At 48.4% G+C, this 24,882-nt stretch overlaps 1 protein-coding gene across 2 annotated transcripts in view; it reads left to right on the forward strand.

Moving 5' to 3' along the window:
* The first annotated feature begins 5,636 nt into the window (after positions 1-5,636).
* Positions 5,637-24,882, forward strand: part of UBE2L3 (ubiquitin conjugating enzyme E2 L3) — a 56,651-nt gene continuing 37,405 nt past the window's right edge. The window contains exons 1-2 of one of the 2 annotated variants that reach the window (XM_059138799.1): positions 5,637-5,742; positions 23,141-23,236. In XM_059138799.1, coding sequence (XP_058994782.1) covers positions 5,716-5,742; positions 23,141-23,236 — 123 coding nt within the window. In that variant the 5' untranslated portion in view covers positions 5,637-5,715. The remainder of the gene's footprint in view (positions 5,743-23,140; positions 23,237-24,882) is intronic. The other variant, XM_059138800.1, reaches the window with a different exon arrangement.

Here is a 24,882-nt window from a genome sequence, read left to right on the forward strand (position 1 = left end):
TCTGGAATGTAGGTTGAGTGGATGAGCAAACCAGGGCTTCCCCAATGCCAGACTTCTGCCACCCCACACTCATCATGTTGTGCCATGATTGTTAATGACCTGCCCATCACTCCCATCAACTCTGAGCTCAGGGAGGGCACAGACCATGTAGATGCATTCTCTGGGTCTCGCTTTCTTGCCTATAATATGAAAGAGGTGGATTACGTGGGTGGCTTTCAAACTGGGTTCCTTAAGGCCTCAGGGCTCCTGAGAAATATTGTAGGATTTTTGGGAGTGGGAGAATGTGCCTGGAGTAAAGGAGAAATACTGCTTCTACCAGCTTTAACAGAGCATGTACACCTGTTAGTGTCATTTTTTTAAAAGATTTTCTTCATTGGGGCGCCTGGGTGGCTCAGTGGGTTAAAGCCTCTGCCTTCGGCTCAGGTCATGATCCCAGGGTCCTGGGATCGAGCCCCACATCGGGCTCTCTGCTCAGCAGGGAGCCTGCTTCCTCCTCTCTCTCTCTCTGCCTGCCTCTCTGCCTACTTGTGATCTCTGTCTGTCAAATAAATAAATAAAATCTTAAAAAAAAAAAGATTTTCTTCATTTATTTGACAGAGAAAGAGGCAAGCAGAGGGAGAGGGAGAAGCAGGCTCCCCGCTGAGCAAAGAGCCGGACATGGGTGGGGCTTTATCCCAGGGCCTTGGACTCCTGACCTGAGCCGAAGGCAGAAACTTAACGAACTGAGCCACGCAGGCACTCCTTTTAGTGTCATTCTTTAGGTTTTAAGGAAGACTTTGGCTTAATAAAGAGGTATGCCACTAGAAACGAGTTTGGAAACCTCTGGTTAGAGACCCTCCTATTACATGCAAACACACAATGCCCTGACACTCAGTAATTCCACTGACCCTGAGAGAAGGCACCTGTGCTCCTCACGTCTTGGTTCACCCCACATCACCAGCCTTATGCTCCATGCTGCCTCTCTCCCCAGCACCAGTCTGTGACCTTTGGACCATGCCGGCATGGGGTATGCGATCCTGGGCAATCTGGTTCTCATCCTCTCCCAGCCTGGCATAGCCCTATTTTAGCTCTGTGGCACATGCCTGGAGCTCTTGCCTGGCCTTAGTGAGAGGCAAAAACTCCATCCAGAGAGCCAACCCACTGAAAGATTTTTTAAAAAATGATTTTATTTATTTTAGAGAGAGACAGAGAGAGCACAAGTGTGTGGTATGGCAGAGGGAGAGGGAGAAGCAGACTCCCGGCTGAGTGTGGAGCCCAATGTTGGGCTCAATCCCAGGACACTAAGATTAAGACTTGAAGGGGTGCCTGGGTGGTTCAGTGGGTTAAGCCTCTGCCTTCAGCTCAGGTCATGATCTCAGGGTGCTGGGATCGAGCCCTGCATCAGGCTCTCTGCTCAGCAGGGAGCCTGCTTCCCCTCCTTCTCGTTCTGCCTGCCTCTCTGCCTACTTGTGATCTCTCTCTCTCTCTCTGTGTGTGTCAAATAAATACATAAAATCTTAAAAAAAAATTATAATAAAAAAAGATTAAGACTTGAACCAAAATCAAGAGTCAAATGCTTAACGGATTGAGCCACCCAGGCACCCCCTACCGGAGGGGCTTTAAGCTTCCGAACAGACCCGTTTAGCCATGGGGAATACCTTTGGTCAGTCATTTGGCTATTGCTCTAGGTCACGGACAGTCCTTTTTTTTTTTTAAGATTGATTTATTTAGGACACCTGAGTGGCTCAGTAAGGAGCCTGCTTTTCCCTCTCTCTGTCTGCTGCTCCCCCTACTTGTGCTCACTCTCACTCTCTCTGTCAAATAAATAAATAAAATCTTTTAAAAAGAAGAAGAAAGATAGGGATGCCTGGGTGGCTCATTCAGTTAAGCGTCTGCCTTTGGCTCAGGTCATGATCCCAGGGTTCTGGGATGGAGTCCCACATCGGGCTCCCAGAGCAGGGAGCCCGCTTCTCCCTCTGCCTTTTACTCTCCCTGCTTGTGTGCTCTCTCTCTCTCTCTGACAAATAAATAAATAAATAAAATCTTTTAAAAAAAAGATTGATTTATTTATCTTAGAGCATGAGAGTGGCGGGAGGGGCAGAGGGAGAGGGAGAGACCGAATCTTAAGCAAATTCCCTGCTGAGTACAGAGCCCAATGCAGAGTTCGATCTCACGACTCCATCATGACCTGAGCCAAAAATCAAGAATCGAAAGCCAACTGACTAAGCCAACCAGGCACCCCAAAGGGACAGTCCTTCACCAACTGTTTGTTGAGTACCAATCTAGTTAGGGCAATGTGCAGTTAGGGCAAGGTGGCAAGAAAGCATGTGAATTTCCTTACTCGCTAAGCACAGAGAACCCCCAGTGGGATTTGTGAAGGGAGGATGGAAGGAAAATAGGAGGTTGGGAAGGAGGATAGAAGGGGGGGAGGGGGGGAGGGGGGGAGGAATGGGGGGAGGGGAGGAATGGGGGAGGGGAGGGGAGGAATGAGGGAGGGAAGGGGAGGGGAGGGGAGGGGAGGAATGGAGGGAGGGGGGAGGGAAGGGGAGGGGGGAGGGGAGGGGAGGAATGGGGGGAGGGGAAGGGGGGAGAGGAGGAAGGGGGAGGGGAATGGGGGGAGGGGAATAGGGGGAAGGGGAATGGGGGAGGGGAATGGGGGGAGGGGAATAGGGGGAAGGGGAATGGGGGGAGGGGGAAGGGGAATGGGGGGAGGAGGAAGGGGAAGGGGAATGGGGGGAATGGGGGAAGGGGAATAGGGGGAAGGGGAAGGGGAATGGGGGGAGGAGGAAGGGGAAGGGGAATGGGGGGAATGGGGGAAGGGGAATAGGGGGAAGGGGAAGGGGAATGGGGGGAGGGGGAAGGGGGAGGAAGGGGAAGGGGGAGGAAGGGGAAGGGGAATGGGGAGGGGGAAGGGGAATGGGGGGAGGAGGAAGGGGAAGGGGGAGGAGGGGGAAGGGGAATGGGGGGAGGAGGAAGGGGAATGGGGGAGGGGGAAGGGGAATGGGGGGAGGAGGAAGGGGAAGGGGAATGGGGGGAGGGGAATGGGGGGAGGAGGAAGGGGAAGGGGAATGGGGGGAGGGGAATGGGGGGAGGGGAATGGGGGGAAGGGGAATGGAAGGGGGAGGAAGGGGAAGGGGGAGGAAGGGGAAGGGGGAGGAAGGGGAAGAAGAATGGGAGGAGGAGGAGGAGGGGGGAAGGGGAATGGGGGGGGAGGAGGAGGAGGAGAGGAAGAAGGACTAGCATTTGCCAGCTGGATAAGTGGTGTTGCAGGGAGGGAGTGACAAAGGCGTCCCAGGCAAAGGGAGCAGCAAGGACAGAGGCAGGGAGTGTGGAGTGGCAGGAACACTGGTCTTGGAAAGGGAGAGATGTAGGATGTGAAGTTTTGGGCCATCAGAAGATCAAGTCAGAGCCTCACCAGCATGAACCAGAGCAGGGTCTAATTTCTGGAGCCTCTCTTCCTAGCTGGGTGATGAAGGACAAGCTACCACTCTCGGGGCCTCAGTCTCCTCACCTGTGAAATGGAACTTTTTTTTTTTTTTAAGATTTTTAAAAAAAATTTATTAGAGAGAGAGAGAGCACAGGCAGACAGAGTGGCAGGCAGAGGCAGAGGGCGAAGCAGGTTCCCTGCCAAGCAAGGAGCCTGATGTGGGACTCAATTTCAGGTCGCTAGGATCATGACCTGAGCTGAAGGCAGCCGCTTAACCAACTGAGCCACCCAGGTGTCCCGTGAAATGGAACATCTTAGCACTGCTCTGCGGTGCCAGTGAACTTGGTGGTGGGTGTAAATGTGCAGTAACCAGTGCCAGGCATACAGTCAGCCTGCCGAGGAGCTCCTTCCATCCCTGGCCCCTCCTTTGGCCATTGTCAGACTTCTCCTCCAGGCTCCCACACCTCATCCAACCATTGCCACATTCTGGCATTCTCCTCGGTGCCTCCACAGGATGCTTCGAGCTGCTTGAGGGCAGGTGCCACCTTTGTATCTCCCTCTCAGAGCCTAGCAGGACCCTGTGTTGACTAGGAGAAGAAAAAGAAGAACGTGGTAAGGTCTAGCCAAAGCATCTGGAGTCCAGGAGGAGGAGGAAGACTGGAATTAGAGGAGGAAGAGGGGGCTTTTAATGGAAGGCTCAGGGAAGTGGCACACAAAGGCCAGGTCCAAATGAACATGGTCTGTCTGAGTGGAAGGGGATTGGTGTGACCAGAAGCCAGGCCTGCCATGGGGAACAATAAAAGTTTTGTTTTATTTCTTTTCTTTCTTTTTTTTTTTTTTTTTAAGATTTTATTTATTTATTTGACAGACAGAGATCACACCCCAGGACCCTGGGATCATGACCTGAGCCGAAGGCAGAGGCTTTAACCCACTGAGCCACCCAGGCGCCCCTTTTGTTTTCTTTCTTTCTTTCTTTCTTTCTTTCTTTTTTTTTTTTTTTTAAGATTTTATTTATTTGGCAGAGAGAGAGAGATTGCAAGTAGGCAGAGAGGCAGGCAGAGAGAGAGGAGAAAGCAGCCTCCCTGCTGAACAGAGAGCCTGATTCGGGGCTTGATCCCAGGACCCTGAGACCATGACCTGGGCCAAAGGCAGATGCTTAACTATCTGAGCTACCCAGGTACCCCTTCCCTCCTGTTCTTCTAAGGTTGCCCCATTCTGTCGTCTGCCTCCTTTGCTCCCTATTAACTTCCTACTCCATTCTGGCCATCCAGACAGCCTCATGGCCTTTGCCAGTATCTTTTCTCCTGCTTGAAACAACCTCCTCTCAGTCTCTCAGCTGTTCCATCCCAGGGTTCCAGGGCTGGCCCTGAAGCCAGGAGCTCAGTCTCTGTTCCTAGCTCGCTGCATGAACTTGTGCAAATCATTGGCGTTCTCTATGCTTCTGTTTCCTGTGAGATGGGCTGTTAATGGTAGCCATCTCAGAGTGGTTTCAGAGATTAAGGAAAATAAAGCACAGGAGGGGGGAGCTGGCATTTGAGGTTCCAGTGTTGGCTCTTATTATACTATTTCTTCAGTGAGGCTTCCATGACTTCCCAATGAAAAGTAGGTTCCCCCGTGGGTGCCTGGGTGGCTCAATCATGATCCTGGAGTCCCAGGATTGAGTTCTGCATTGGGCTTCCTGCTCAGCAGGGAGTCTGGTTCTCCCTCTGACCGTCCATCCTCTCGTGCTCTCTCAAATAAATCAATAAAATCTTAAAAAAAAAAAAATGTAGGCCCCCATAATCACTTTCCCATCACCCAGGTTTCTTTTCTTTTTTTGATTTTATTTATTTGACACACACAGAAAGAGAATAAGCAGGGGGAGAGTAGAGGGAGAAGGAGAAGCAGGCTCCCTGCTGAGCATGGTGCTGCATTCCAGAACCCTGGGATCATGAACTGAGCTGAAGGCAGACGCTTAACTGACTGAGTCACCCAGGAGCCCCTCAGTTTTCTTTTCTTCATAGCACTTATCAGTGACCGAAATAATCTTGGTTATTCAATGATCTTATGCAACCAATAATTATTGTGCACCTACTATGTGCCAAACACCTTGTAATCACCTCCGGATGGGACGTTCAGTAAAGGCAAGGTGTCTGCGGGTTCCATTCATCTGTGTTCGCCCAGCATCGTCATGGCACACAGTAGGCACTTCATACGTGGGGGTAGGGGGAGCGCTCCGCCTGCCCCTCCCCCGCTCCAGGAAGTGCGGGGGCTCCAGCCGCCCGGCGGGCCGCGATGCATTCTGGGAAAGCAGCAGCACCAGATCCAAGATGGCGGCCAGCAGGAGGCTGATGAAGGTAAAAGCCATTCTCCGGCGCCGGCCGGGTGGGGGGGGCGGCGTCCCGGGCCGGGGGTCCCCGCGGCGGGCGGGCCTCCTCGGGGCGTCGCCGCTCGGTCTCCCGTCCCTGTGTGGCCCCACCGCCCCTCTGACCGCACACAGGCATAAGGAGGTAACGGGGCCGCCTAGGCCGCAGCCTGGGCGGGAGCGCCAGGCCGCGCTGGGAGCTGCCGCTGGCCCCTCCGCCCGGTCCGGGGCGTTCACGTCGCCCTCTGCCCGGAACCCGGCCAGGTCCTTCTCGCGGTCCTTCCCCCGGACCGGGGGCGGCGTTGATGTGGGGACCCCGCCGGGAGGTCCCGAACCGGGCGCCCGCGGGGAAGGCCCGAGCGCCGGAGCTCCGACCGGGAGCCCGCGCCGCGGAGCCGCCCCGCCCTGGGCCGCAGCGCGCCGGGTTTAGAGCTCCGGAGGCTAGGAGGTTGGGAGGCTCGGGTTGGGGAAGGAAGGAGGAGGCCAGGCGACAAAAGTTAGGTCAGTTTGTTGGTGGGTCGTTTGAAATTGCTCTGGGTCCTAGCAAACTGTCGCCTTGTGACTGCAGAGTCACACAGCCGGCAAGTTCCAACTCCAGGAAGGCGTGGGGTCGGCCGCATTCGCGGCGCTGTTCTCTTTCCCCGTTTCCTTTTCAACCTACCACTTAAAATCATCGGGATCTTTTTTCCCTGCCGAAGCAAAAGTGCCATTTTGGGGGGTGGTTTAGGGGTTGGCTTTAGTCGTTCGAACCCAAATCGGCCAAAGTTTATAAAAATAACTTGGTACTTTGTATCTTGCATGCAGCGGGGTGCCTTTTTGCTAAGTGGCTCCTTTGGTGGGGAATACAGATGCTAAACTGGCTTAGTTCTCTCCGGAGTATGTTTGCCGGCGTCCTCCGGAGCCGACCTCGCCAAGACTTGTGAGTCCGCGCCCGGATAGTGCTGCCGGGTTGCACGGGGCCGGAAATAAAAAGACCTAGGAGCTGATTTCCTGAGAGGAGATAAAAAGCTGGGGTTCCTCTTGGGTAGAGCAGTGCTCGGTGGAACTAGACATTGAACTTGGAGTCACAGCCTTTGGGCCCTCCCTCCCTGGGAACGTTTCCTTTCTTTTGTTCACTAAGGGCTGGGAACGACATTTAACTTCATAAAAGTGGATCGGAAGTGGGCACAAAAGAACAGTCAGCAGATTCCAGACTTTTCCTCATCTTTTTTCTGTCGAAGACACCACCATTTACCCACCAGTCATCCAGATGAGAGGACTGTTATTCACTTAGTTCCCTACCCTACTGCAGTCACCCATTAAGACTTGGGGATTTTACTTTAGAGGGAGTTCTGGAGTGTGCTTTCCTTCCTAATCTTAACGCAATTACCAGAATCCATACTCTCATCTCTCAGATGCCTTTCCAAGTCCATACTCTTCTTTGACTCCACTTCTTGGACACTAAAGTTCTTCTTCTAAAGCAAATATTTAATCCTTTCGCTCCTATTGAAACCTTTGTGATCTTATTGTCCTCAGCAATTAATCCTAACTTGTTATTTGTCGCAAAAGACCCTCCTTAGGCTGGCAGAAATCTGTTTAGCCTCCCCTCCAGTCCCTTACTTTCCCACTACCCTTGCAAATCATAGTAGCTACTTTTTTTTTTTAAGCTGTTACTTTATGCAGCCCTGTACTTCACATTCATAATCATGTTTAATCATCCTTGAAAAGTAAACATTCCCATTTTGTAGGTGGTAAAATGGAATGCTGAGAGATTGGTTGGGTTGCCTCAGTTTTTCTAGTTTGGGAGGGTAAGCTGTAATCTCACATCTGTTTGACTCCAGAGCCCCCTGCTCTTCCTCAGTCAGTCACTATGTGGTGTTCCTTTGTACTTGCTGTTTGGTCTTCGAGAAAGGCTGCCTTTCCCTTGCTTCTCTTTTCCAGGGAAATCCTAGGTTCAGTTCCAATGCCAGCTACTCTGTCAGGCCTTTGCCCCCATCCCTTTCAGAATAAGTTGTTCCTTTTTTTTGTGACCACAGCACTTTCTTTATGTTTCTCTTTAAGATTTTGTCCCAATCAGATTTGTGTTAGACTTGCATTTCCTACTGGGTTTTGAGTTCTTCAAGGACAGGAATCTTGACCTAATTCATCCTTGCAGGGTATCCCCTAGTCTACCCCAGTTGACCTAGTTGGGGCTCCCAGGCTTCCAAGGTTCTGAGAAGGGGAATTAACTGGTTTTTAGATTATTTTTGTATTTCCAAAAAATTGGAGCTTAGAGAAAATGTGTAACGGTAACTGAGTGCTTTTTTTTTTTTTTTTTTAAGGTTTTATTTATTTATTTGACAGAGATCACAAGTAGGCAGAGAGGCAGGCAGAGAGAGAAAGGAGGAAGCAGGCTCTCCACAGAGCAAAGAGCCCAATGCGGGGCTCAATCCCAGGACCCTGGGATCATGACCTGAGCAAGCGGAAGGCAGAGGCTTTAACCCACTGAGCCACCCAGGCGCCCCTAACTGAGTGCTTTTAAGTGCTAGGTCATTTACATTAATTCTTTTCAATAACTCTTAGAATTAGCATATTGCTGTCTTTATTTTACAAGTGAGAGAATTGTGAGGCTTTGATAGGTTGAGTGTTACCTAAGGGGAGTTGCTATCTGACCAGGGTGGGAAGAGGTAAGATGTTAAATCTCCCTACCTTCAAATCCCAAGGTCCATGCCTTTTTCTTACTCCAAGGGTACCTGGAAGACTATGTAGTTTCTTGAGTTGTGGATGGAAATTCTTTTCAATTCAGTAGAGGAATGCTGGTTACATGATGCAGGTCATTGGCTCTGAGGGTCAGAGTTTAAGATGTTTAGTTTAAGAAAAAACAAAACCCAAATTATTGTTGCATGTCGATAAATACATGGAAATAAAATAGGCGTTTTCGATGATGAAAAAAACATGTTGAAAAATCAAATGAATTACATCTTAAAGAACTTTAGATTTCTTCAAAAACTATTATCCAGGACACTCACAAAGATTTCTTTGTAACAATGAACTGTCTGCAGATAGTATAAGATACATTATTAAAAGTAGACTGATTTGCATATATTGGGCTGAGAAGTTATTTTAGGCAAGGTGAGTATGATCAAGTCTTTAACTTAAAAATCATTTTCTGGGTGCCCGGGTGGCTTACTTAGTTGGTTAGGCTTCTGTCTTTCGTGCTTTTCGTGGTCCCAGGGTCCTGGGAGTCTCATGTCTGGCTTCTTGCTCACCTGGGAGTCTGCTGCTCCCTCTGTCCCTTCCCCACTCTCTCTCTCAAAAATAAATAAACAGGATGCCTGGGTGGCTCAGTGGGTTAAAGCCTCTGCCTTCAGCTTGGGTCATGATCCCAGGATCCTGGGATTGAGTTCCACATCGGGGCTCTCTGCTCTGCAGGGAGCCTACTTCCCTCTCTCTTGTTCTCTGCCTGCCTCTCTTCCTACTTTTGATTTCTGTCAAATAAATAAGTAAACAAACAAAAAAATACAGGGCGTCTGGGTGACTCAGATGATTAATCCTGCCTTTGGTTCAGCTCATGATCCCAGGATCCTGGGATCAGGTCTGGTATTGGGCTCCCTGCTTGGCGGGGAGCCTGCTTCTCCCTCTCCCTCTGCTGCTCCCTCTGCTTGTACTCTCTCTCTATCAAATAAACAAAATCTTTAAAAAAAAAAAAAAAAAACACACTTGCCAAAAGGATTAGCCTTTTTCAGAACACTTTTTAGGAATTACAATGTTAATAAAACATTAAATACATTTTAATTTGCAAGCAGCAAATTCAGCATGATGGCAACAATGTGAATGTAACCATTGCTTCTATCAGGAAGGGAAATAGCTACAAAAGTGAAACCTGTAGGTGTGGTTGAGGAAATTGATGCAGTCTGATCAATTCTTTTCAGCCTCTGAATTGCACACATCTCCCCTAAGGGCCCTCCAGCTAAGTTTCTCCCCACAAGGGCTCTTCTGTAGATTTAAGATTTAAAAAGGGCGGGGTGCTATTTTATTAGTTATTATGGTGTAACTGTTGAGATAAGGAATTGAGATTTGTGGCAGCGTTTTAATGCATTTTCAATAATGTTCAGTCGGGGTGCCTTGGTTGCTCATTCGGCATCTGATTAGCGATTTTGGCTCAGGTCATGATCTCATAGGTCATGGGATCATCTCTCTGTGGTGACACCATGCTTAGCAGGGAGTTTGCTTGGGGTTCTCTGCTTCTGCCCCTCCCCCCATTCATTTTCATGTGCACGTGCTTGCTCTCTCTTTCCCTCAAATCTTGCAAAAAAAAATGTTCAGTTAAAAACTCTGTATTGGTGTACTTTCTCTCAATCCATAATTACACATGAATAAGTAGGAGGAGTCACTAAATAACAGTTCTTTCCTTGGAATTCATAGGCAATAAACTGGTTTGGTTTTGAATACAAGTTTATGTTCTCTGAAGTTTGGTAATTAACACAACAGAGCAGTGAGCATGTCTGGTAGGTGGGTTGTGTGTGTCAGAAGATGAGAGTTTTCCAGATGATGCTCTGCCAGTATAAATGTCCTGAATCCACAGGGTTTTGGGGAATTCAGAAAAGCATTTTTTTTTTTTAATCATAAGTGTAAAATCTCAGTAAGTTGGGACGGTTTCAGCTTCCCTTAATGACCCTCATTGTACATTAAAAGAAAATTGGGACAGGCCTTGGGAAAGAGAGTTTACTTAGTTGTTGCAACATTTGCGATTTTTTTTTTAAAGATTTTATTTATTTATTTGACAGAGAGAGATCACAGTAGACAGAGAGGCAGGCAGAGAGAGAGAGAGGGAAGCAGGCTCCCCGCTGAGCAGAGAGCCCGATGCGGGACTCGATCCCAGGACCCTGAGATCATGACCTGAGCCGAAGGCAGTGGCTTAATCCACTGAGCCACCCAGGCGCCCCTAACATTTGCGATCTTTTCTCAAGGTCCGCACTGAACAAAAATGCTTGTCTCAGGGTACTTGGACCTATTTTGATTTTGTTACAACTCTAACGAGAGTTTGTCACATTAGCATTGTATTGTACCAAGTCAGCTGGTCATATTCCATTGAAAAGTACCACTAAATGTTCAAGAGATATTTCTATTTTCTTTGCTGTAACACTAAGGGATTAAACTTAGAGAACCCAAAAGTGCCTCTCCTGAGCCTGTAGTTTGTATCTAACCACCTTGAGTTTTCCCTTTGAATGGCACATAGACCTGTAGTTGTCCAGGCTCATCCCATGCACCATGCTTCTCCTGTCTTGCCTTCCTTAGTTAATGAGCACCTTGTCTACTCAGTCACCCATGGAAGAACCTGGGGGAGCCCACCTCACCCCCTCTTCCCTCATCTAGCCACTTGCCAGATTCTGCTGAAGTAGGCCTTTATCTTTGGTCTCTGTGTGTCTTTTCTCCATACACACAGGCTGCTCACCTGTGAGAGCTTTTGCCTCCAGGTTTCCTCTAGCCAGTCTTGTCCTGTTAGATAAACCTAACCCTCGCCTCAGTGAAAAATGGGGGAGGAAAGGGTGTTTCATTCGGGGCAAAGCTATTGAGAGGAAGAATACGGTGTACTGGTTAAGAGCTTCTGGAGGGGTGCCTGGGTGGCTAAATTGGTTAGGTGTCTGCCTTTGGCTCAGGTCATGATCCCAGGGTCTTGGAATCGAGTCCTGCATTGGGCTCCCAGCTCAGTGGGGAGCCTGCTTCTCTCTCTCCCTCGCCTCCTGTTCCCTCTGATTGTGTTCTCCTGCTCTCTCTGCCAAATAAATAAGTAAAAAAACCTTTTTTTTTTAAAAAAAAGATTTTATTTATTTATTTGACAGAGAGAGATCACAAGTAGACAGAGAGGCAGGCAGAGAGAGAGAGAGGAGGAAGCAGGTTCCCTGCTGAGCAGAGAGCCTGATGCGGGGCTCGATCCCAGGACCCTGGGATCATGACCTGAGCTGAAGGCAGAGGCTTTAACCCACTGAGCCACCTGGTCGCCCCCCCCCCCAAATATATATATATATTTTTTAAATTTATTTATTTATTTGACAGAGAGAGAGGGGGGGGGATCACAAGTAGGCAGAGAGGCAGGCAGAGAGAGAGGAAGGGAAGCAGGCTCCCTGCTGAGCAGAGAGCCCCATGCGGGACTTGATCCCAGGACCCTGAGATCATGACCTGAGCTGAAGGCAGAGGCTTAACCCACTGAGCCACCCAGGCGCCCCGATATATATATTTTTAAAAGAGCTTCTGGAGGTTGCATATCCTAGGCCTGCCACATCTTAGTGGAGGAACTTGGGCAAGTTACTTGATCTCTGTGTGTTCGTTTACTTCATCTGGTGTGAAAGTGAAATAAATTAGTATGTATCATGTGTTCTGGAGCATGCTTAGCATATCCTAAGTGTGAGATACGTATAGATTATTATTATTTTTGAGAGTCAGCAAGACACATCCCAGGACAGTGAGGAGAGCACCCTGGCAGGAGGAGAGGGCTCAGTGCTGAAAAGGTGGGCTGGGCCAGGTAGGGGTGGCATGCCAGGACACGACCTCACCAGAGGCAGAGCCCATTCTCTTACCCTCCCCTCTCTCCTGCCTCTTGAAGTAACCTGTTCCTTAGGGTTAGCAAGAGGTTTGTTTGTTTGTTTGTTTCTTTCTTTCTTTGTTTTTTTTTAAGATTTTATTTATTTATTTGACACAGAGAGAGAGAGATCACAAGTAGGCAGAGTGGCAGGCAGAGGGGGAAGCAGGGTCCTTGTTGAGCAGAGGGCCCAATGCGGGGCTCGACCCCAGAACCCTGAGATCATGACGTGAGCCGAAGGCAGAGGCTTAACCCACTGAGCCACCCAGGCCCCCCAGCAAGAGGTTTCTTGAGACAGCTATGTGAACTTGTGTGTCTTTGTTCAAAAATACATACTTTTTCCAGCAAAATTGAAAAGCTCTTGAATTCAAAATTAGTCTTCCCAGTATCTCAGGATCTCACCCTTGTATTATTTCTTTCTGTCCTGCATGTATTATGCTCAGTGCGATGACTGTCTCTGTGTCCAAAGATGAGCCGAGGTGCAGTTCAAGGTGCTGAATGGTGCTGAGCTGGGAGTAGGGGATGGGAATTTGAAGGGAACTCTCTCTCTCTTTTTTAAAGATTTTATTTATTTATTTATTTATTTGACAGAGAGAGAAACAGCGAGAAAGGGAACACAAGCAGGGGGAGTGGGGGAGGAAGAAGCAGGCCTCCTACTGAGCAGGGAGCCGGATGTGGGTCTTGATCTCAGGACCCCGGGATCAAGACCCAAGCTGAAGGCAGACACTTAACAACTGAGCCACCCAGGTGCCCCCCTCTCTCTTTTTTTTTTTTTTTTAAAGAGATTTTATTTATTTAAAAGAGTAAGAGAGGGCAAACATGTGCAAGGAAAGGGAGAGAAGGGGAGAGAATCTGACACTGGGCCGATCCCACAAACCTGAGATCATGACCTGAGCTGAAATCAAGAGACGGAAGCTCCACCGACGGAGCTGCCCTGAAGGAAACTCTCAAATAAGTAGTTGCAATCCCAGAAATAATCCTGTTGCTTTTTGTCTTCTGTTTCAGCCCTGAAGCAGAAAGTTAAGGAAGGTTGCTTCTTTCTGGTGGTTGTTCTGTTTTTCCTCCTGGCCCTTTGTGCAGTCTGTTTAAAATTCCAGAGCTTAAAAAGGTCCCCTTGACAGGCTTGGGGGGCACCACTCACAGGCTTACAGTGGAGCCTGGCACACTCACTGCCCAGGCCTCCCTGCTCTTAGGGTCTTCCCATAGCAGCTTTTTTTTTTTTTTTAAGATTTTATTTACTTATTTATTTGACAGAGGAAGAGACAGCAAGAGAGGGGACAACACAAGCAGGGGTGGTGGGAGAGGGAGAGGCAGGCTTCCCGCTGAGCAGGGAGCCCGATGTAGGGCTCTCAGTCCCAGCACCCCAGGATCACAACCCAAGCTGAATACAGACGCCCAACAACTGAGCCACCCAGATACCCCTGATTTTTTTTTTTTTTTTAAGATTTTATTTATTTGACAGAGAGAGAGATCACAAGTAGGCAGAGGAGCAGGCAGAGAGAGAGGAAGGAAGCAGGCTCCCTGCTGAGCAGAGAGTCCGATGCAGGGCTTGATCCCAGGACCCTAAGATCACAACCCGAGCCGAAGGCAGAGGCTTAACCCACTGAGCCACCCAGCCACCCCTGCTTTTGGTTTTTAAGGAAGGAGGGACATGGTGGATAGGAGGAGAATTCATTTCAGGTTAGGTGGTGGTTTGGGTTTGTTCAATTTTTTTTGTTTGTTTTTAAGGTTTTGTTTATCCACTTGACAGGTCACAAGCAGGGGGAGCGGCAGACAGAGGGAGAAGGAGAAGCAGCCTCCCCACTGAGCAGGGAGCCTGAAGTGGGGCTCGATCCCAGGACTCTGGGATCATGACCTGAGCTGGAGACAGATGCTTAACCAACTGAGCCACCCGGGTGTCCCGGTTTTGTTCAGTTTTTAATATTTTTGGGTCAGTGTTGATGATTGTTTTCTGTACTTCATCATCTTGTCAGATTTTGTTTCTACTTCTTTACCAGCACAGTTCAGCAGAGGAGTGAAATACTATTTTGACAGTCCGTGGCCCAGCAGGCACATTTGCCAGCATAGCAGTCAATAATGTCAAATCCAGTGCTCATGGTGGTGCTCTGTCTTTCTGAGAGGGGATGCTGCCTGACTCTGTCACAGAATTGGAGAATGGGTACAACTCAGAAGTTGAACAGCCTCTGAGTCCCTTCTGACATGATTTGTAAAATATCTGCTTCATACTAGTGTACCTCTTGTTAAGAAAACTCAGCACAGGAAAGCTAACCTTACAGAAGGAGACCTGCCAGGTATTTTACACACGGGATTCTCATTCCAGTCACTCGTGCTGGGGCTCTGGACTTTGGAGTGTGTGGCATAGGTCAAGAATGCCAGGTACAACCATGTTCAGATGGGGACAGAAACCTATTCCAGGGGCACGGTACATCCAGAAGCGGACTGTGTGTGGAGCTGACATCAGAGCCCACTCAGCTGGGGCCCCAGCCACGCTCACCTGGAGGTGTGTGGGCAGTGCGTTCCTATAAGCCTGTTCTGAATGTTCTTTTCAGAATGTCCTCTTAGAATGACCTCTTGACAGTGGCCCACCGCTCTGGTGGTGCTGTGGTTGAATGATAGGGACGCGAGTTTTGATCTTCACTTCTACCACGGACTTGTTTCTGTCATCACCTTGAGCCTCAGTGTGCTGATTCTGCAACAGGGTAATGAAACAGCTTTGTAGTTTCATTTCATGTAGTTTCATGACTACTTTGTAGAGTTATGATAGGAGTAGAGCACGTTAGTTGTCATAATAACTAAGTATAAGATGGAGTACTGCTGACCCATGCAAGGGTTCATGTGTTGCTTTGGGTTCCACCTCCTTTGCTGAGTATTCGTTGAAGTAAGAGAATCATATTTGGGGGGTTTTGAAATTTTATGTTTAGATGTAAAGTATTTTGAACTTAATATTAACGTCATGATTTAGCGTCATTGCCTCTGGTTGCTTTGTGCAAGCTTGGAAAGCACATTTCTGTCAAAAGTAGTTACTTGGCTCCCATGACACAAAAAAGCAGGAAGTTTTTTTTTTTTTTTTTTTTTCCCCAAATTATTAATGTCCTACCATTTGTGGAGCTGGTACTTGAGAGTGATGCTGTACTTAGATTTAAGGCAGGTTTGTGTAACTTTCCCTTAGACATCCAGCTCCATCTGCCCGGTTTCATTTTACCTGGACAAGAGGAGCCTAGAAACATTCCTTGCACAGCATACACACTTAAGGGCCAGCTGTGAAGGGTTAGGGCAGTATCTGTCTCTAAGCTGTATCTCTTCATGTCTTTGTCATTGTAACTTTGGGCGAGTGCTATTCCAGAGCAGGCAAGCCCTCCCAGGATCCTGCTTAGGAAATAGGAGGCCCTGCGTTGCCTGTTTGCAGTGAAGGCTTGGCCACCCTCACCCACTGCTTTGTGTGGCTGAGAGATTCTACTCGGTCTCCAGTCCTGGCCTTACCCTGTAAAAGGCCTGTGACTTGGGCATCTCTGAACATCAGCTTTATGAGCTGTAAGGTGAAGCTAATACGCCTGACGTGCCTTCCTCCAAGGGATGTTGTGAGCTTCTAGTCCCTATTCTATGTGCTGTTCATTGTAAATACTGCTGAGTGTTGTAACCAACCACCGCTCAGGCTTCTCTGTCAGGGTCTTCCTCTGGCCTTTCACATGGCTGCTTTGGGTGTGGATCTCCTACTTGGAAGGCACACATCTTCTGGAGCATCTTTGTTTTTGGAGATTACCTCCAGAAACACCTTGCTTTCCTAAAAGACCACCTCTTCCCTAGCATCTCTCCCTTTCTCTATGGTATTTTATCATTCTGTTTTTCACATTTAAAAAAAAAAGATTTTATTTATTTGACAGAGATCACAAGTAGGCAGAGAGGCAGGCAGAGAGAGAGGAGGAAGCAGGTTCCTCGCTGAGCAGAGAGCCCGATGAGGGGCTTGGTCCCAGACCCTGAGATCATGACCCGAGCCGAAGGCAGAGACTTGAACCCACTGAGCCACCCAGGCGCCCCAACACATTCCTGTTTTTTGTTGGGATTTTGAAGGGGATGATGACACTAAGCTGTTGCCCTACAAAGGGGAGTGTGGTGGTGATGTATTCTTAGCAACCACTCTGCCTGTGTTTCTTTTTCCGTTTCCTTTTCTTTTCCCTTTCATTTTCTTTCTTTTATTGAGATAAGTTGATCAGTTCATTTCTGGAAAAGCTTTGTGCCAACAACTATAAACATATTCCTTCTTTCTTTCATTTCCTTTCCTTTCTTTCACATGACAAACTTATTTTTTAAGGTGATTTATTTGGGCACCTGGGTGGCTCAGTCAGTTAAGCATCTGTGTTTGGCTCAGGTCATGCCTGGGATCGAGCCCTGCATTGGGCTCCCTGCTCGGTGGAGAGCCTGCTTCTCCCTCTGTCGCTCCTGTTTGTGTCCTGCACATGCTTGCTGTGTTGCATGCGCACGCATGCTGTCAAATAAATAAATAAATATTTTTAAAAACGTATTTATTTGAGAGAGAGGCATGCACACACACAAACAGGGTAGAGGGGCAGAGAGCTGAGGGGAGAGCTGAAGGCAGATGCTTAACCGATTGAGCCACCCAGGTGCCTCCACAGTCATTTCTAATTTAAGATCCTTTGAGTTCTGGTCATAGGCTGTTAACGCCATATCGGGTCTATTCCCTGTTATGTAGAGGAGGGAATATGTGTTGGTGCCTCAACACTGTCTTGGATTTTAAGAACTACTGTGATATAATTATGGAAGGGAATGAAACTAACATTAATTGAATATCTACGAGGGGTGCTAAGTGTTAAGCACTACAGTGTTTTTTGTAATTCTCAGTAGAGCCCTATGAATTTGGTTTCCTGTTTTTCAGGTGAGACTACTGGAAGGCTGGGAGCTTCAGGGGGAATGAAGGGTGGGCAGGGGCTTAAGCTCAGGCCTGTCCAGCTCCAGGGGCTTCTGCTCTTTCTAGTCCAATGACAGTTTGACAGCTGTTGAAGCAACTGCTTGTCAAATCAAAACATTGTTTCTCTGTATAATATATAAAAGTAGTGCTGAAGAGAATGGTTGGGGATTGCAATATACTGAATTTTTTGTCTATAGGAAGCTTCAGAACAGAGAACAGTAAAGTAACCAATGTAAGTCATAGTAAGCATTCATTTTTTTAAAAAAAAGTTAGAAAGATTTCCAGGTTTCTGTTACCACAGACTTGTTGCAGTAAAAAGGATTCCTTACACTGCTTCTGTGTGCCTGGCTCAGTGGGAGGTGTTAGCTCTTTTAGGAGCTTATTTCTAGTCATGGAAATGACACTGAATTAATCAGAGCCTCAGTTATCTTCCTTTGTAAAAGACGGGATTGGATAAGCATGGTGTTTTTTTTTTGTTTTGTTTTTTGTTTTTTTTTTTAAGATTTTATTTATTTATTTGGGGGAGAGAGAGAGAGATCATGAGCAGGAGAAGGGTAGAGGGATAAGCCGACTCCCCAGTGATCAGGGAGCTCAATGTGGGGACTCTGTGGGACTGGATCCCAGCACTCCAGAATTATAACCTGAGCCGAAGGCAGATGCTTAACCAACAGAGTCCAGGCGCACCGGGCATGGTGGTTCTTAAACGGGCGTGCACCTCAGTGTTACTGGGGGACTTCTTGGCACAAGTGCCCAGCCTTGTTCTGGAGATTCTGATCCTGCAGTTCTAGAATGAGGCCTAGGCACGATTCAGGCTTTCTCCCTCCACCCTCCTTCTCTGTCCCATCTCTCTGCATATGAGTATTAAATAACTCTCCTGGGGCCTTTGGGTGCCGCCTGATTGAGAGTCCCCCAATGTTAGTTAACACTTGAGCCAGATTTGGCTCCCAGTTGCTTCCCAAACATACCCGGTGATTTCTTCCTTCTGGGGCTTTGCATACATTTCTAACACATGGACACACCTGTTCCCTTCTCTGCAATGGTTTGGTTTTTTCCCCCATTCTCCAGGGCCTGACAGCTTCCCTTCCATGAACTGATTACCCTCTGCTGTTGCCTGCTGGGCCTCCCTTGCTCTGACCTTCAGGTTACTAGAGTAGTACTTATCTGCTCTTCTAACCTCATCTCAACAGCCAAGAAGATGGCACTCAGCTTTACTTTTTGTATGCTTTCGGGGTACAGTATGCTCTTTTCCAGTCAACAGATAAGAAATTACAGGATGCTATCGAATATGCTTTTTAAAACTATATAAGCACCCCCTACCTTGTGACTTGCTGTCCATAGCACTGATTTGACATCTGAAGCAGCCCTGGCTTTCACAGCTGATTTTTCCTCTGTATTTCTGTCTGGATTTCTTTCTTTTTTTTTAAGATTTTATTTATTTGACAGAGATCAGAAGTCGGCAGAGAGGCAGTCAGAGAGAGAGAGGGGAAAGCAGGCTCCCTGCTGAGCAGAGAGCCCGATGTGGGGCTCGATCCCTGGACCTTGAGATCATGACCTGAGCCGAAGGCAGAGGCTTTAACCCACTGAGTCACCCAGGTGCCCCCTGTATGGATTTCTTAAAGAGGACCATGGTCACAAGCTAGTTTTGAATCACTGGCTTGTGAAGGGTTCTCAGGTCCTGTGTGAGGGTTGTTTGGGAAGATTTTGAATGGTTGTTTGGGAAGATTTTGAATGGTTGCCCATCATAGATCTCTAAAGAAGAAAAAAAGACTTCCTTAAATACTTTGCCCAAACTCAGATGCACACACTGTAGTTTTGTGACAGCCCACTGTGTATAGCTGTCTCCTGCTGGCTTTTCCGGGATGAGCTGAAGGTTCTGTGGGATGTGGAGTAGCCCGCTCCTGCTGGGGTCAGGGTTGTCTCCTGTTAGTTTCTCGGAGCTATTAATCTGTGGTCTGTTTCTGGAGCTTGCCGCACCCTGGCCTGGGACGGGCATCAAGCTCTCTGGGCTAGAGTCTAGGCAGTGGGCTTTTCCCCTTTTGAAGAGCTGGGCAGCATGCCCATGCTCTTTTGGCATCCCTCAGTACATTGAGATCCACCTCTGGGATCAGAAATGGACCTCATTTGGAGAAGCACTGCTCTCTTTCTCCTTTACCAATTGCCATGGCTGGGAAGCCTGCTCTTCCCTACCAGGAGGAGTGAGCTAGTTGGCTTGTTCTGCTTTCCCTCGTGCTCTTCTTTTGGGTTGTCAGTATTTGGGTTGTCCTGGCTGATCCAGGACAGCTTCTTGCAGAACTGAAACAAACCTTTGTGGGCTTATTTTGTAAGCTCCTGTCGTTCTTGGCTTTGGTCTTCCTGACTCTGTTCTGGAGCTGGGTCCCTCTGTTTTCCTTTGTCAGGTCCCTTTTTTCCCATCATTTATAATAGTACCCTTTTGAATTTGAACTCTGAACTTACATTGGTCTCTTTAAATTCCTTCTCCAGAGGCGTCTGGGTGGCTCAGTTGGTTAAAGCCTCTGCCTTCGGCTCGGGTCATGATCTCAGGGTCCTGGGATGGATCCCTGCATTGGGCTCTCTGCTCAGCAAGGAGCCTGCTTCCCTTCCTCTCTATCTGCCTGCCTCTCTGCCTACTTGTGATCTCTGTCTGTCTAGTGAATAAATAAAATCTTTAAAAAACAATAATAAATTCCTTCTCCAGTTCTTCCTTCTCAGGTTCATGCTGAGTTATAGGAGTGCACTTTTGCTTGAGTCATCTTGCCTTTTCGAGTCTCAGACCTTTGTATGAATCTCTTTTCTCTGAATGACTTGAATCCATTTTTTCAAGTTGTTCTCCTTGGTGGAGGTGTGGTTGGCATTGTGGGCCGAATAGTTCTTGACTGGAGGGCCTGCTTGTGCAATGCAAGACTTTTAGCATCCTGGCCTCTGACGGTGCCAGGGGTTCTCAGCAGCTGGGCCTCTAGAGGATGTTGGGAAATTGGGGTGGGGTGTGGTGTCACAATGCTTGGCATGTAATGGGCAGGGCTCGGGATGCTCAAGTGCAAAGTCCTGCCTGGATGGTGGCGCCACCCTGTTGAGAAAGGCTCTCCTAGGGCTGCCCAGCATTCCCTGGAGATTTATAGGGCTTGCTAGCTTGTTTGTTTGACTTGGTTTCTCTCACTTCTGCCTTGTTGTAATCACTTCTTCCTTGTTGGTTAGAATTATGCAAAGGAGGTTGCCTCTTCCGCTCTTTGGCAAGCTTAACTTGACAGCAAGGTAAATTGAGAGTTTATCTGATGACCAGCAATTGATAACCAAGCGTTGGAGTCCTTGAGCCTCCCAGTTCTGCCAACAGTTGTGTCACCTTTCCTCTCTGGCAGAGGGTAGGAGGAATGGCATCCTCTACCTCAGTATGGCTTTTATCTTTGTGCATGTATCTCTCTCTCTTTTTAAGTAGGCTCCATGGCCAGTGTGGGGCTTGAATTAATGACCCTGAGATTGAATCATGTACCGACGGAGCCAGCTGGAGACCCCAATGTTCATGTGTCTCTTGGTTTCAGAGCACCAGTAGGTGCCCTCTCTGTACTCCTGCCCATGGTGCCCACTCCTTCCTCCCTTTTTCTTGAGCAAGGTGCAGGTTTTCACTCACAGTTTATACTGGAGTCTCATCTTGCCATATTTTTGTAATTCTTTTGAAATTTACCTTCTTGGGTTTATTACTGATACATCCTGTTGTTAGTATGTGGATTTCTGAAGCCATAGATTATATGTACAGATTATTTTAAAACTAATTTTCTCCCATGAAAAGTGAATATGATCTCATTGGTTGTCCAGTTTCAGAGCTCTCTCTGGAATTGTTTTCCTGACTACTTTTGGTTTAAAACATTTCTGATAGCTTGGTAGGATTTGTGTCTAACTGGGAATCTTTTTCTAGTATCTTGCATCAGGGACCAGAAGATCAAATACATGGAGAGCCTTTTCTATCCCAGAGTCTTTTTTTCCTCCCTAATACCCAGCTTCCTGTCCCTTCACTATCCTGGTAATTAAGCAAGTATTTGAGCATGACCATGAGCTCCTGGGGCTTTTAGATCTCTGCCTTCAAGCTTGCCTTCATGGAACTTACATACTGTTCGGGAGTGGGGACAGAGTGGTCGTAGAGTGAAATTTATTTATTCCCCATCCTGAAGGCTTCTTTGTCCCCAGGGGAGCGTTTCTGATGAGTCCTGGGCACTAGCAGGAGGACCAGATGGCAGTTGGCAGGTTGAGTGGTCTCTCAGGTTCCACGCTCTCCTTCCTCCAGGCTCAGGAAGAGGGCCGGGACCATGCCTTCTCCACTGCAGGGGCCACAGCCACTGCAACTAGCTTCCTCACGGAAGCTGAGTGTTGCTTAGAAATGGAGCTCCTCTCCCAGTGGCAGTGGCTCTCTCCTCTCACTGTGGAGCTTGTTAAAAATCCCCCATTTCAGACTCCACCCCACAGTTGCTGGACCAGAATTTCCAGGGCTGGGGCCTAAGCCCAGATGGTTGTGGTGGGCAGCTAGGGTTGACAAGCGGCAGCACCCTGTGGGAAGAAACTTGGTCGGGCGTGTCGCCTGCCGTGAAGCACCGGCATGTCCCAGCTGTCTGTTCTGCGTGTTCATTTGATACCCTTCTCAGCCCACTCCATGCCAGGCAAACCACACATCCTCCAACTTAGAACCTGTGACAGTGGCTCAGTTCTCACTTCGTCTGGAATTGTTTCCCCACGGGGCCTTGTAAACTGTTGCTGGTGTGGTGGGAATGTGGAGTGCAAAGGATCTTTTGGGCTTGAAGTAGAGGCTGGTTCAGAGCTTCTGTGCCGTTGTGGGCCATCACATCACACAAGGAGGGGCTTCCCAGTTGCAAAAGGGTGCATGGGCTGGACCAACAAGGAGGAAGCCAGGGCCCTTGAGGAAGCTGTCCTGCCTCCTCAGCTGGGTGGTGGTGCTCTAGGGATGCAGAAGAAAGTACCCAGGAGACATGGAGGAGGTTTTTGTACCAGGAACATGAGGCCAGGTTGGGATATTGGAGGAATTGTGTCACTGCAGGTGTCTGAGAATGGAGGAATATTGGGAAGGTGAGCAGGCGGGCGCACCTTGGGTCTTGGGTCATGATGCCTGCTGGAGGTTGACTGGAGTTGTTGGAGAAGCGGTGGTGCACAGTTAAAAAACAAGCGACAGACTATAGCCTAAAGACCTCTCAGGCAGGGCCCTGAAGTAGTTAGTCCCTTGGTCATGCTTTCTGGAGGAAAGGCATTTGCTGCCTAGACTATTTGTATAATAATCCCTCATTTGCAAAGGGTTCTGTTATGTACAACATGGTTTCCCCTTCGTTGTGTTCAGCTCTGGGTCTTACTACCCCTCTTTTGAAGCTGAGGAAACAGAGGGTCAGTGAGAGGCTCCTGTCCCCCTCCCATCCCAGACTAGATAGTTGTTCTCTTCGCCACGTTGTCCCTGCTGACACAGAGTTCTGAAATCACACTTACGCACTGGGTAGAAAACCTGGTGGGTATGCGTTTGCTCCTAGTCTTTGACATCTGACTCATAGCTTAATAAATCTTGGTTGGAAGAAATCAGGTCTGTAGCACCTTCCTTGCACCTCTGCTGTGTGACTGCCCTGTGCAGGGGTCTGAGGGTGTTTAAACAGAGGTCTGGTGACCAGTCCAAAGAGGAGGTGATGTGTCTGCAGAAGACAGTTACTTATCCCACTGAGTTCTGTGGGGTCACTGAAGTGGGGCCTGTCTTGGTCTGGGGCATGGGTTTGAGGGGACCACTGTGGCTCCAGGCCTCTTAACCAGACCAGTCACAGTCTAGTCCACACTCTGCAATTTGGTCATCAGTGGTTTTGGCACTTGGTTTAATTTGAGGGAGTCAGGAGGGATCTTAATGTGTGGTGCTTTCCCCTATTTGACACCCCTTTATGCTTTGTTAATCAACAGGAGCTTGAAGAAATCCGCAAATGTGGAATGAAAAACTTCCGTAACATCCAGGTTGATGAAGCTAATTTATTGACTTGGCAAGGGCTTATTGTTCCTGTGAGTATTGAACACTTCCACTTCTTACCAGATTATTCTTCAAGGTGATGTGTGTGCTGGGCTGACCTCTCTGCTCCCAAGTAGGCTCTTAGGTGAGGCAGCCAAGAGATGTGCAGAAGTGGGCTGTCACTCTAGGATATAATAAGGCAGGGACTTTAACCTCAGGTGCCTGAGTAGAATCCCATCTTTGCACTGGTTTTGTAAGATTCTGGGGGGCCCCAAGTGTTCCACGTCTGTGGTTATTGCCCAGGGAAAGGAGAGTGTTTTTGTGCTCTTCTCTTCCCTGGCTTCTCCATGCCTGGCCCCGTTTGTCCAGACGGGGCTGCCTTCTCTGACCTCTCTTGGGAGATGGTGGCTTTCCCATCTAGATCTTTTCTTTGCTTCCCTGCCGGGTTTTGCATCTGTATGTCTAAGCCTCTGGACACTTGAGTTCCAGGCTTTATTCCTAGTACCCTCCAATATGTGCCTTCTGTTGGTTTCAAATCCCTTTGTCTAATGGCCTGCCTGGTCCCCTCACCCAGTGTCTTGTTTGGGGCTTCTGCCTCTACTTTCTGACCCCTACAGCTCCTGTTCCCTCTGCCTCACAGACTTCTGCCATCACATCGGCTCAGGCTTGCTCCTAACAATGGCCTTCCTGTGGCCTTCCTGTCTTCTTGATTTAGTGTCTGCTCTTTGTCCATCCTTTCATCTCCTCACCCCTGAGAGCCTCATCCTGTACTAACTCCAGTTTGCAATCCCAGTTTCTCCCACCCTCCTAGAACCATCTCACAGTGAGCACATGGGTTCCCCTCTGTCCTCAGCACCTCAGCCTCAGCAGCCGTAGAGCCTGCTCGCCTCTCCAGCCTTTGGAGCCCGTGCAGCCTCCGGTTCTGTGACCTTGTACCACTCATTCCTGTCTTGCTGCTGCTTCCTGTGAGCTCTCAGACATGGACCTTGTTTAGTCTCCTGCCTTTCTTTAGTGCTGTTTCTTGGGCCCCTGCTTCATCCAGCATCATAGATGACTAGATTATTACTGTACGTGAAGGAGTCCTGTCCTTGCCTCTGTTCCTGCCCTCTCCCCAGAGCCACACCCTCTATCCATGAGGTGGCCTCACTTGGACACCGTGTGCCTTCCAGTTTCCCCAGCTCACAACCAGGACTTCATCGCGAGTGCTCCCTTCCTTCCTGTTCTTCAGTCTCCACTGCCTCCTCTTTTCATCCCCACTTTCCCTGTGAGCCTCAGGCCCTTTTCCTGTGCCTGTCCCTGCACTACATTGTTGTGTAGACTCTTTCCTTATGGGCAGATTGGCTACTTTGCCAAAGCAGAACACAGAACATGCTGACTCTAGATGCTTTCTTCTTCTTCTTCTTCTTTTTTTTTTTTAAGATTTTATTTATTTATTTGACAGATAGAGATCACAAGTAGGCAGAGAGGCAGGCAGAGAGAGGAGGGAATGCAGGCTCTCTGCTGAGCAGAGAGCCTGATGCAGGGCTAGATCCCAGGACCCTGGGATCATGACCTTGGCCAAAAGCAGAGGCTTAACGACTGAACCATCCAGGCGCCCCAGAGGCTTGCTTCTAATGCTGATTATAGGTCATGCCTTTTAAAAAAGTCCTTGCAACTTGAACAGCAGATACTGGATTCATGCTTTATTTTCATGCTTGTT

Source organism: Mustela lutreola, chromosome 11 (genome assembly GCF_030435805.1).
Source record: "Mustela lutreola isolate mMusLut2 chromosome 11, mMusLut2.pri, whole genome shotgun sequence".
Classification (NCBI taxonomy): Eukaryota; Metazoa; Chordata; class Mammalia; order Carnivora; family Mustelidae; genus Mustela; species Mustela lutreola.